The 13,921-nt window shown below is 38.5% G+C and overlaps 1 protein-coding gene across 1 annotated transcript in view; it reads left to right on the forward strand.

Annotated features, from left to right (window-relative positions):
- Magi2 (membrane associated guanylate kinase, WW and PDZ domain containing 2) overlaps window positions 1-13,921 on the forward strand; it is a 1,383,694-nt gene that overhangs the window by 1,216,677 nt on the left and 153,096 nt on the right. The window contains exon 11 of the mRNA XM_051174837.1: window positions 8,659-8,690. Coding sequence (XP_051030794.1) covers window positions 8,659-8,690 — 32 coding nt within the window. The remainder of the gene's footprint in view (window positions 1-8,658; window positions 8,691-13,921) is intronic.

Below are 13,921 nucleotides of genomic sequence, written 5' to 3' on the forward strand. Positions count from 1 at the left end.
TGTGCACTAGGGGTACATCCTGGTTCCATTGCCAGAGGCCCCATAGACTGCTCAATCATCCTAGCTGACACCCATGTCAGGGGGCCTGGATTGGTCCTATGTAGGTTCCCCAGCTATCAGACTGGGGTCTATGAGTTCCCATTTGCTCAGGTCAGCTGTTTCTGTGGGTTTTCCCAGCATGGTCTTGATCCCTTCACTCATCACTCCTCCCTCTCTGAAACTGGATTCCAGGAGTCTGGCTTAGTGCTTAGCTGTGGATCTCTGCTTCTGCATCCATCAGCTACTAGATGAAGGCTCTAGAAAGGCATTTAAGGTAGTCATCAATGTCATTATAGGGAAAAGGCATTTAAGGTAGCCTCTCCACTATTGCTTAGAGTGTTACTTGGGGTCATCCTTGTAGATCTCTGAACATTCCCCTAGTGTCAGATTACTCTTTAAACCTATAATTAAGGTCTCTTTCCTTGCTCTCCTCTATTCATTTCCCCATTCAGTCTTCCTGATCCCTCATGTTCTCCTCCCCCTCCTCTTTCTCCTACCTTCCTCCCCACTCCTCCCATGCTCCCAATTTGTTCAGGGGCTCTTGTCCCTTTCCCCTTTACTGGGGAACTGTGTATGCCTTTCTTATGGTCCTTCTTGTTTCCTAGCTTCTCTGGAGGTGTGAATTGTATTCTTGTAGTATTTTGCTCTATGTCTAATATCCATATATGAGTGAGTACATACCATGTTTGTCTTTCTGTGACTGGCTTACTTCACTCAGGATGGTTTCTTCTAGTTTCATCCATTTGCCTGCGAATTTCAAGATTCCATTGGTTTTTGTTTGTTCATTTGTTTTTTTTTGTTTGTTTGTTTGTTTGTTTGTTTTTGTTTTGTTTTGTTTTTCTGCTGAGTAGTACTCAATTACATAAATGTATTACGTTTTCTGTATCCATTCTTCGGTTGAGGGGCATCTAGGTTGCTTCCGAGTTCTGGCTGCTATAAACATAGTTGAACAGATGTCCTTTGTTATATGAATGGGCATCCTTTGCCTAAGAGAGGAATTGCTCCATCTTGAGGTAGACTTGTTCCCATTTTTCAAAAACAGAAAGATATCCCATGCTCTTGGATAGGTAGGATCAACACAGTAAAAATGGCAATCTTACCAAAAGCAATCTACAGATTCAAAGCAATCCTCATGAAAATCCCAGCACAATTCTTCACAAAGTTTGGAAGGACAATACTCAATTTTATATGGAAACCCAGAATAGCCAAAACAACCCTGTACAATAAAGGAACTTCTGGAGGCATCACCATCCCTGACTTTAAGCTCTACTATAGAACTATAGTAATGAAAACAGCTTGGTATTGGCACAAAAACAGACAGGTAGACTAATGGAATCAAATTGAAGACGCTGATATTAATCCACACACCTACAAACACCTGATTTTTGACAAAGAAGCTAAAATTATAGAATGGAAAAAAGAAAGCATCTTCAAGATGGTACTGGCATAACTGGATGCAGACATGTAGAAGATTGCAGATAGATCCATAGCTATTGCTATGCACAAAACTTAAGTCCAAATGAATCAAAGACCTCAACATAAATCCAGCCACACTGAACCTCTTAGAAGAGAAAGTGGGAACACATGGGCACAGAAGACCACTTCCTGGACATAACACCAGTAGCACAGACACTGAGATCCACAATTAACAAATGGGACCTCCTAAAACTGAAAAGCTTCTGTAAGTCAAAAGACATAGTCAACAAGATAAAATGGCAGCCCACAGAATAGGAGAAGATCTTCACCAACTCCACATCTGACAGAGGGCTGATTTCTAAAATATACAAAGAACTCAAAAAGCTAGTCACCAAACACCAAATAATCCAATTAAAAAATGGGGTATGAAACTAAATAGAGAATTCTAAAATGATTGAAATGCACTTCAAAAATTGTTCCATAGCCATCAGGGAAATGCAAATCAAAACAATTCTGAAATATGAATGGCTAAAATTAAAAACACCAAGGACAGTTTATGCTGGAAAGGATGTAGAGAAAGGGGCACATTCCTCCATTGCTGGTGGGAGTGCAAACTTGTACAGCCACTTTGGAAATCAGTTTGGCAGTTTCTCCTGCTTTGTTTTTAATCTCTTGATTGTATCAAAAGAGCTGTCCAGACTTATACTTTTGGTGCTCATTGAGATTTCCTGAAATGGTCAGACTATTAGTTCTCTTTATAATAATCAAAGGCAGGGGAGCAGTAACATTTGAAAACAATTTTATGGTATTTATTCAAAAATTAATTGTATGTGTAAGATATGGAAGAATCATTTTAAAGTGTTGCAGAGAAAATCTCAATTTATGACACATCACATTATACAAGTGTATATATTCACTTTATATATGAACAAATGATAGCATCTCTTTTCAAGGTCAAAATGGCAGGAAACATGAGGGTTTTTCTGCCCACTAAATGTGTTGCTTGGCCTCACTGAATAGTGCCAGCAGTATTTCATCCCTGATTGATTAAGGAAAAGGTCGTTGTTTAGCCTGGGTCATTCTCACTAAGTGAAATTGTCCTTTTACCTAATTCAAATATCTTAAACAAATTATCTAAAGGAACTGAGGAGCTTAACTCCTTTAATGAATTTTGATAAGAAACACACAAAGGCATCAAAAAAAGAAGCAAGTGAGCAACACTGGTATTAGTGGGAATTTGCTCATTACCTGCTGGTTCACATTTACCAAAAGCAGCTCGCAGCTCTTCTCCCTTCCTTCCTTTCTTCCTTCCTTCCTTCCCGCCTGCCTGCCTGCTTTCCTTTATTTCTTTCTTCTTTCTTCCTTCTTTCTTCTTCCTTTCTCTCTCTCTCTCTCTTTTTCCTTTGCTTCAAAATGGCTCCTGCCCTCTCCTTTGCTTAAGGGGGAAATTAGAAAGTGTTCCCCAGCATTTCCAGCGTGCCCTTGCTAACTGCAGAATCCTCTTTAAGATACATAAAATTGCAGTAGAAGGCTTTAAAATTTGAATCACATGTCTAGCAGTTTTTCCTGCTAAATACATCACCTCATGTTCTGCAACTGGCATTCAGTATATAAGCTCAAAAAAATAGAAGTGCATTTCAAGATTTAGTTCTATTTGGAGAATTTTCGGGAAATCTGGAAAAGCTATTCTGGAATTTTTCCACATTGATAAGGTGATGAGTCACCATGGATGTTCACTGTGTCCTGACCCTTTATTCAAAGGGGTGATTTTAAGACTGTTCATCATCCAGTCACCATGTGAAAGTGTCTGTAAATTGTCACAGAACACATGCCATCAGAGCTGTAGCTCACAGGGTTCACAGCCGGCTAAGACTGATGATCATGTCCCAGCACTATGAAATCTACCCATTGGGATGAAACTTTCAGGTTGGTATGAGTCTAATTTTCCCATATTTTTTGACTCAAGTACATGATGAGCAAGAGCAAGGTTCTGGAGAGTAACTAACAGTGTTAATAATAACTTATAATGTTTGGGGCCTATGAGACTTCACTTGCCATCAATTCCCAAGGAGATAAAGAGCCCAGTATCAGGAACTGGTTACTTGTTATCCGTGGTAACAAGTAGGGGCACTGTTGACCCCATTACAGGGTAACTCCAGTTAAACTGTGTTTTGTGTTTGTGTGTGTGTGTGTGTGTGTGTGTGTGTGTGTGCGTGCGTGCGTGCACACGCATGCGTGCGTGCGTAATGGCTTTCTGTATGACTTTTTTAGTGGTTGCTTATCCCTCCAGTATGTTCCTTTCTGTACCCCACCTCCCATCTCCCTCCCTGTTTTAACCCCTTTAATCCTTGATATCACTGTATTCTATCTCCCCTCCCTTGAAATCACCCCTACAGCCTCTTACTAGTTCCTGGACATCTATGAATATTCCAAATGGAATACATAATCTGAAGATTCAGATAGTATGACAGAATGACTGCTTCAGCTCCATCCATGTACCAGAAATTTTTGTAGTTTTGTTTTTCTTAACACTTGATAGCATTCCATTATATAAAGGTACATCTCTTCATTGCCAGTTTATCACTTGATAGACATCTTCTAGGCTGTGTCTATTTCCCAGCAATTGTGAGAATCAGTGAACATGAGTGGGAATACACACACACAAAAACATATACACATACATGCATGCATACATACATACATACATACATACATACATACATACATACACACATTCTGATTGGATTAAGTTAAAATCTCAAAGTAATTTAAATTTGCATTTCCCAAATAGCTATGGATGTTAAGCATTTTTAAGTGCTTTTTAGCTATTTGTATTTCTCCTCTTGAGAATTCCTTATGTAGTTCCATGCCTCAGTTTTTAATTGAGTTGTTTTCTTTCTTGATGTTTAGTTTTTCAGTTCCTTGTCTAGTCTAGAAACTAACCCTGTCGGATGTATAGGCTGCCTCTTCCCTGAATGACAGTGTCCTTCCCTTACAGAAGTTTCTGAGTTTTATGAGGTCCCATTTCCTGCACCAATGAGTTCAAGATAGACCCTACTTTCTCATTGGTCAGTTTTAGAGTATAAGGTGCTACACTGAGGTCCTTGGTCCATTTAGTTGAGTGTTGTGCAGCATGAAAGACAAGGACCAATTCCTGTTCTTCACATAGCTACAGGTTGATCAGAAGCATTTGTTGAAGATGCTATTTCCTTCTCCAATGTGTATTGTTAGTCTCTTTGGCTAATAACAATCAGGAGACTGTAAATGTGGAACTTCTATGTGTGTCCTCAATTCTGTTCCACTGATCAATATGTCTGTTTTCATGGCAATACCATGCTGCTTTTGTTACTATAAAACTATAGTATAACTTAAAATCTGGGATGACAATGCCTCTAGCCATTATTTTATTGTTAGAATTGTTTTGGCTACCTTGTGCCTTTTGTGTGTCCATATGAGATTTAATTTTTTTTTTTCGTTTTGTGAGAAAAATTGCAGTGGAACTTATTAAGGACTCATTGACTCTGTACATGCTCTCTGTAGGATGATCATTTTCACAATCCTAATCCTGCCAATCCCTGATCACGGAGATCTTTTCTGCTGTCTTCTTCAGTTTCTGCCTCAGTATCATAAAGGGTTTTCATTGCGCAAGTGTTGAGTTAGATGTTTTCACCTGTTGCAAATGGAATCATTTCCCAGTATTCTTCTTTCATTTGTTGTATCAAGAATTAAAGGTCTGTTCTGAAAAGAGCCACTCTGAGTGTTCTGCTGTGCCAACAGCACCATACATAAGGTCACATCCACATTGGCCACAGGGCTCTGCATCTCTGGAGTGCAGGCCTCAGACCAGCTTTTGATGAACAAGCATCCCATAGAACCCACGGATCTATATGGCAATGCAAAGAAATTCCAGACAGTGGAGGAAAAATAAACATTTGCTGCTCTGTCTCACTGGAATGAATAGATATAAGATGCAGTAGATACTAACTACCTTTTAAATAGTTGCTAGGACATACATAAATTCTTTCCTGCATGGGGTTGGCAGATTTAGTAAATAAAAATACCAGATTCACAGTTAAATTCAAGTTCAGGTAAACAAAAACATTCTGTTCTATGAAGTATGTCTCGTGCTATATGTGAGACATTCTTGTGCTACAAAATTTTTTACTGGAATTTAAATTTAGCTATACATAGTATATCTTATCGAGCAACTGTATGCTTTAGTTTATTTAAAACTGCAATTAGTTGTTCAGTGTGGGGAGAGGTGTTTAGAGACAGAGTTTCTCTGTGTTACAACCCTGGCTCTCCTGTAATTCACTTTGTAGACCTGGCTGGCCTCTTTGATCAGCTTGCCATTTTCAATGAACAAAATTTCTTATTTAAGTTATTTTTGATGTATTTTTCTCTGCCTATCTTACTATACTTCTAGTCAGAGTTGTAAATAATGTTTTGGTTTTACATTTTTCTAAAATGACAGGTGTCTGATGCACTTAATCTGAGAATGTATCTAAAGTTTCCTATCATGCTTATCTAAACTTTCTTATCCTCATCGGTAACTACTCATGTTTTATTTAGTGCAGAATGTTACCTTGAAGCCTTCTGCTTTTGTGGTTTCAAAACTCAGGGAAAGTGTTTGAATTTGTGTGCATACAGAATTGTATGCTGCTGAACATGAAGGAAAGTAAATGACCAACCTGGATGTTATGAGACAAATAATTAAACAAAATTTCAATCCCTCGGGAGAATTCTAATCTGCCCCAGCTATAGCAGTGAGAGATACACGCCAGGAACTAACCCATAAAAAAGGCCATTTCCTATGGCCTTGGTTTTGTCATGAAGATGGCCTTACCTCTGAAAGGCCGAGGAAAAGGAGTTTACATCTCACCTTGTTTCACTGGGACTGAGCAGTTAGAGGTCCACAACGCAATTGTCTCATCAAACCTAGTAAAATACACAGGGCAGAGAAAGCTACGACCCCTGGGGAAATGCATGTTTCCAGAGACCAGGAGAAGAGGTCATCTCAAGAACAAAATGCAGCAAGGAATTTTCAAATAAAAATGCCTGTTGGAATTGCTGCATAAAGTCACTAGACACCGTGGTTCCCTTTCTTATAAAACTTTCATTCAGGTGGACCCCCACTCCAGGGGTGGACCCACAACTTCACTGTTCTCATTACAGCAGTTTCTGCACTGTCTACTGCTGAGAAACACTGAGTGGCAGAGGCTGCCCTCTCTGGTGAGAACCAATGAGGAGTTTGGAGATAGGTAAGAGGAAGTATCAGAATATGTTCCTTAGAGGCAATAATTGGCACTTTCATAATCATGCTACAAACACTTGGATCAGTCTGACTAAAAATATGTATCTCAGATATACTCAGCTTAGTCCTAATTAGGCCAGAGGGTAAGCTTTTTACATGATTAACCTCCAATCTTCTGCTCATCTTTATTGACAGAACTATAGAAATACAATGGATCAAAATAATACATATTATAAGTGGCACAACTATAATTTCTTGAGGGAATGACCTTCCGAAGAGACCTCGTCTATTCCAAAGAACATTTAAAGATAAAAATCACAAAGAAACAAATAAAACTTTTTAAGTCTTTTAAGAATTATTTAAGTTATTGTATTGAGATTTATTTCTGATTTTGTTTGTTTCCAACCACTGAGAATCCTTATACATATATATATCTTTTACAGGAGGAAGAATATTTTTTTTAAAATAATGCTGCATATGAAGACAATAGCTCTATAACACTTTCAACATGTTTACCTCAAAGTCAGAGAAACTTCTAGTACTGATGGCAGCACAGGAGGAGTGAAGGAAATCTGAATGTTTGGACATTGTGAAACTGTGTAAATGGCATCTTTTCTTAAAAAAAAAAAAAAAAAAAAAAAAAAAAAAAAACTCTCATTGGCAATTCCTCAAAAATAAAATAATTGTTAGTGGCTTCACTACCCCTACTTTTAAACTCAAGGACATATTGTTGTGGTCAGCATCTTATAGAATGGTCAAAGAAAGAAGTGTATGTAGTCTTAAGTTTTATCCTCAAATCTTTTCAAAGAAATTATAAGTCCTTATAACCAAATCACACATTGATTTGAATTCATTTTATGACATATAAAAGAGAGTTAGGCACAGAGTATAATGGGAGAGCATTGGTTCTACCATGATTGTGGTTACAACTGAACACTGGATCAGCTGTCCCACAAAAGGCTATAAAACATGCTGGACTGCACATTCCCTCCCTTCCTTATGGAAGGGATCACCAGTACATTACAATGGGCACTGAGAGATAATTAGTTAGACACCTCAAGCATCTAGATAATTCTGTGCCCAAATGTCTGCAGGTTTTTCCTGTAAATGGGTCATGGTTATCATCTCCTTCCGTTTTGGCAGTCTTGGTATTAACGATGATAAGCATTTCATTTTTATTGGACATTCTATTAGATATCACCTAATATTAACAAGAGTGAAAAATTGTTGAAGGGGAAAAAGATGATATAAGAAGAAAGTTTTCTTATGTATGGCAAATTATATTTTGGATTATTAGGGGCAGTAAATGTCAGTTCCAATGCCATTGTGTTGAAGCATCTTTACACTTTCTTTTCCAAAATAAACACTGTCTTGCTTTCTCGTGGCATGTGATAGCATTGGGGCACAAGGGCAATAAAAACCTACAATAGAGGGATATCGGTGGGGGAACAGTAACATGTAAGATTTAATAAAATCTGAGTCTTAGTAGATGTATTCATTATTTTTTGAATATGGGAATAACAGATTTATTGTTTTTAAAGTGTGTAAAATGAGTCCATAAATTCAGAATTGTTTCTCACACTAAGCCAGGGTACTCATCTCTAATTTTTACCTCTGTACTCTCTTCATCTCTCCTGCTTGTGCTGGGTGACCCCCAAGGAAGGCTCAGGGTCTGGCTTTCTAAGGCAGGTGCCTTCCATTGTCACTCATCTCTTTTTGCACCTCAGAATTCTAAGCTGCCAAGGGAAGAAAAGTGTTCTTAGACTCATTGACATAATTCCCAAGAGCTTCCTTGAGCTCCTTGAAGAAAGCTGCACAGCCAGCCCTTCAGGGTTGTTTTTGGTGCTCTCTACTCATCTGAAGTGAAATTCAATCAGCTCGACATCATGCAATCTATGCATGCAAGTGGACATGTTTTCCAAGTTCAAATGTTGTTTTCTTTATTCCAGGTTTCTTTTCTCCATGGAAAACTCCAAAGCCTGTAAGTCTGAATTCCTATGCTTTTTTCTTTATTTCTATTTACTATGTAAGACCATTGAATACACAGGAATTGAGTGGCCTTAAGTACTGTTCCACCTGGGATTCCAAGACATCAGAACAGAACTTCTGTGCCCTTCTGTCCTCTCTTGCCCTCAAATAAAACAATAAGTCATCTTATTTCCTACAACTATGCCCGTTTTTAAAAGTTTTGTGTACTAAAATTACTTTCTTACAGATTTTTAAATATTTCATTAGTGATAACACTTATGAACAAAACAGTAAATATGACCTGTTTTTACTCTCATGGGCTGACTTGGTAACACATTTTATTGAACACTGTATATAATGAATGCAAGTTACATGTGAACTGTGAGGTTTGCTGACAAGATACTGTACAATAAGCTTACAGTCAGTGCTGAGGGCCATCTCTGCCCAAAGGAAAATGCACATCCTCAATCACCTTCTGGCTTCTTATCTTCTATCTCCAACACAAGAACCACTCAGCTTACAATTCTATGATTATTCCCATTTTTAAAATATATTTACAAAATGAACATCAACATTATTCAGGATGATGTGACAAAGCACTTTAAAATCTTTTGTTTCTCCTATCACAAACACTATATGGTCATGTAGGCACTTTAAGTTTATAAAACTAATGCATACTGTAGGGCTGCTATCCTGCCAATTAAACATGGTCTGCAAGAAACTTATGTCCATTTGTGCTTACATTCTAATGACTATAGAAATAAATATATATATGCATATCCATATATATATTAGTTCTGTATAGATAACTATGTGTAATAAGTACCCTGAGTATATATTACATGTACCATTCTACATAATATACATTGTAAACGTGACAATAACTTATATAGTGCTTCTAATATTCCTCAGATACTCCCAGCTTCTACCATCACCTAACCTCTCTGACCCTACTTCTCTTTTAAAGATGCTAAAACCTGATGACAAAGTAGGAAATTAGTAACTTTCATTAATAATTTTACAAAGCTAGGATAGCTAAGTAGCTTAGCGGTTAGATATCTTCACTTGCCCTAAGGCTGAAACTATAACTTGTAAAGTGCCTGAAATAAGAACTACCCTATGAAGCGGCTCTGTGGCTGGCCCTGGTGCTCAAAACATGCACAATAAGCAGCACCTTGTGACCAGAAAGCTCTTTGCATGTCAAGCCAGAGAGCAAGAGAAGAGGGAAGGGCTAGGGGCTTACAGTCCTCTTCACACACTCAGGCATGCTCCATCTTCCTAGGTCCCACTACCTCCCAGGCATGCTGTTCCTGGGGCCAAGCCTTTAATACATGGATATTCAGCACCCAAGCTACACCACGATGAACTGCCTACATCTCCTAAGCTGGGTTGGCTTCTGGATCTCCTTTACTTCACTTAGAACTTGCTACCCTAATAGAATATCTCAGTCCTACCCCTGGACAGGTACAGCGGCAAAGCAGGACACTCACAAAGCACATCCTCATTTATGACTCTACAGAACACATCAAAGGTATAAATCAGGTGCTTTGAACTTAGTAAATCACTTTGTGATGTATGCAATTTGAAAGAGGTATTTTTAAATGCGTGAAATGAAGTATGGCTTGCCTTTCTCAGCTTCTAAATAGTTTCATCCTTCCATCCCCAACTCAAATCTGGACCCTGTGGTTATACACATCTTTATCTGATTTAACCAGGAACTTTTCAGCCTCATCATGGTGTGACAATTATGCAATCTAGTGATTTCCTTATATGTACCACAGTCACACAAATTATGTCATTTGGCATAATTACAGCATTTGCCATCATTATAGTAATTACACCCATAGTCAATAATTCCCAAAAAGGCTTTATAGAACTCAGCGTACAATTAATCCTGAACCTGTGCATCTTTACAAGAACTAAGGCCTGCACTTCCAGATTTCAGGCTAAGTAAATATACAAAGGCCTTTGATTTAATGCTCTCCATGTCTCTATGTAAAACTGGATTAAGGGTCATAAGAGGATTGTGTAAGGCCCAATGGGTTAGAATATAGATTCTTAAGCATACTGCCTGGGTTCAAGTGCTGCTGCTTTTCCTTATTGGTTTATGACCAATAAGGAAAATAAGTAGCTGCTTAAGACCTCTGCATCTCAAGGACTATATTTGTAAAATGAAAGTAATGGTAACGCCCTCTTATCTGTGGCTGTGGGGATTCTAAATTAATCCATGTAAAGTGCTTACAATGGTACTTCAACACGTTGAGCTCAGAAATATAAACATCTATCATTGTAGAAGGCAGATGCCAGTGCACAATCCCTTTGCAAGTAAATCATGCTCCAAAATGAATACAATGTACTAAATGGTTCACTGAAACAAATACACCACATTCACAGTTCTGGGCTCAAACACCCTCTTCTAAGTAAGACTGATTATATACTTAAAGCAAGGAAACATGCTGAATGAGATCTAGCCTACTGCTTGATCTCAACCAAGTGGCCCTCAGGGACTTTGCCTACTATGAAAGATGCTACTCATAACACATTTTCATTGTCTTTGTCTAGGTGTATGTTTCAAGCATAGAATCAAACCAAATGCCTTCATTGTCCAGCCCCACTTAACAGTACAGGAGTATATTTAGACCTGTTAGGCTCTCAAAAGGAAGAAAACAACTTCTAGAAACAGCATTTTGCTGGTGGAAAGCCTATCTCATTCCTGTGTACACCCAAGAATCAGAAACTGGGGATAAAGCAATTACCACAACATTGAGCTTCTCTATTTTAATGTCTGTATGTTTCTCTAGCCACTCAAAGTCCAGAGCCTGAGATTTCATAGTGTCAGGAATTCATTCATTTATCCATTAACCATCCATTAGTTCAAAGATACCAAAGCTTCTACACACACACAACCCACACACACACACACACACACACACACACACACACATTTCCATTGTCACTCTAATGAGATATTTAAAAACATCAACCTAGTTATGGTCACTACCCCAATAAGCCCTGCTGAGAGCTATATGTCTGCCAAGAATGATAAATTGTAAGTAAGACCCATGGCCCTGAGGGACCAGGTCTACATTCAAGGTATTCATGGAATCTGGAAACCAAGGTCTCTCAGAAAATAAAAAGGAGTCAGCAGAACCAACCACCTTTCAGCCTCAGCATGGGGTGGCTCTAAGACAGGGTAAAAGTTTATTCAATTGCATCTGGGCTGGAGATCCCAGTAAGCCTATTGTGAGGCAGCAGGCTAGGAGCAACATAGAGGAGAAGACTAGACGTCTACTTTTCCATAGACAGGGTTTTCTGCGCTACAGTTTTTAAAGCACCTCTGATAGAATGACTCAAGATTGATGAATGTAATTGCAAGAAGTTATGGATGTTTTACTAAGCATCAACTGGGCTCTTGACTAATTTCCCGGTATCTATGCTATAGAAATTGTAGAATTTGTCAGACTGTCCAAAGCATTATTTGTTCAGTAGCTTTATGATTGTTTTTTTAGAAATGCCAATATTTTAACTGAAGCATAGTTCCCTTAGTAGTTATACATGAGTAATGTGCACACCAGCAAAACACATGTGAATATGAGAAAACCCACAGTGGAAGAGGAAAAAAGTGCATTTCCTAAAGCCCTGGGTTGGCAAGTAGGATGTTAACCCTTTCAGAGAATATTACTTTTTAGCTTTTCAAATCTTAAGTGTGGCAAGAAAGCTATGAAAAAGTCATAGTGTGAATCTAGTATCCATGTGGCACCCAAAATATTTACACTGATTATTTGAAAAAGATATGCCTATAGACACAATTGTGACCCAGGACATCATCAAAGAGTCACCATTATGGATGGAAAGCAGAATCCAAGCAGAGCTTCTTATATGAATGTCTCTATTAAGTTTGAAATGCTTATTTAAGAGTTTTTTGCTAAGTAGAAGTAAAAGCCCCAGTGAGATAAAATTAACCCCAGATTTTACAACACTTACAAGATTTGTTCCCAAAGTGTTATGATTTAAAAAAAAAAATAGCCCTGTTGGAATTAAAAGTTGGTTCTGACCAAGATTTGTGGTTGGACCTCAGGCAAGCCAATTACCCTCTCTGTGCTTCTAGAGATTATATTTAATGTGAAGCAGCTACACTCCTCCTTGCTCGCTACAAAACCCGTCTAAATGAAATCTTGGGCCAGATCCCATACAGAAACCATTTAAATCCAGTCTTACTAAATTAAGCAACCTACTTGTTTCTAAGTTTGCTATGTTTAGTTTCAACATGAACCCCTGCTGCATTTCCAGGTGGTGGGGGGAAAGGGCAGAGGGATCACTGCTGTTACCCATGGCATGTCTAGGAAGGACAGGGGTATGTGGTCCTTCACATCCCTTCCATCCTTAAGAGCATTGATGACTGAAAGACAAGAATGGCTGTTGGAATCCTGACCAAAATATATCCAGTGAAAAAAGCAAGAGCAAGAAATGAAGTAGGAAAAAAAGCTTTATATCCATATCAGTTTTTTTGTGTCCATATTTTAATTATGAGTCCATTAATTCACTAAGACTACTTTCTGAAAACCTACTACATATGGGACCTGTGTTTGCAGCTGGAAGTGGTTAGTGATACTGGGAGTAAAGTTGAGTAGGATTGCCCACCAGCTCATCTAGGATAGGAGACATCTATTTGCATCTAGTGTTCAGGTAAAATGAGGGGAGTGAGTCAGAGAAGAAATAGAGAGAATCTTCAAAACTTGAGAAGCAGGGTGGGTGTGGGGAAAACAGGGAAGGGTGTAAACAAAGTGAGCAGTCCACACAGCCTGATGAGAATTTGACCTAGACTCTGAGGACCATACTTTGACCCTGCACAGAACTGCAGGCAAGAGGCTATCATCATCACACTTTACACATAGTGCGTGCTTGTTAAAAGTGGGGAGACAGGAATCAATTTTGAAGGAAGAGCTACTAGTTGAATAAGGTGACACTAGGAATGACAACAGCCTTCTTACCAAAAGTGTGGTATTAGCTCTTGCTGCATGTATGTCCCATGCTATTGTTGATATCAGGAATCATGCACGGCCAATTAGGAAGCAGTTAACATAGTGCTAGCAGAGATGTTTTAGCACAGCCACAGTGAATGAGTCCCAAGAAGAATGTAGTACATTGATCCCAGATGGTCTACATGTATAAACTGTAGGGGAAGTTACAGAATGTTTGGCTGCAAGAGGGGATTTGGCTGTGTTAAGTGAACATGTACAGTCT

Source organism: Phodopus roborovskii, unplaced genomic scaffold (genome assembly GCF_943737965.1).
Source record: "Phodopus roborovskii unplaced genomic scaffold, PHOROB, whole genome shotgun sequence".
Lineage (NCBI taxonomy): Eukaryota > Metazoa > Chordata > Mammalia > Rodentia > Cricetidae > Phodopus > Phodopus roborovskii.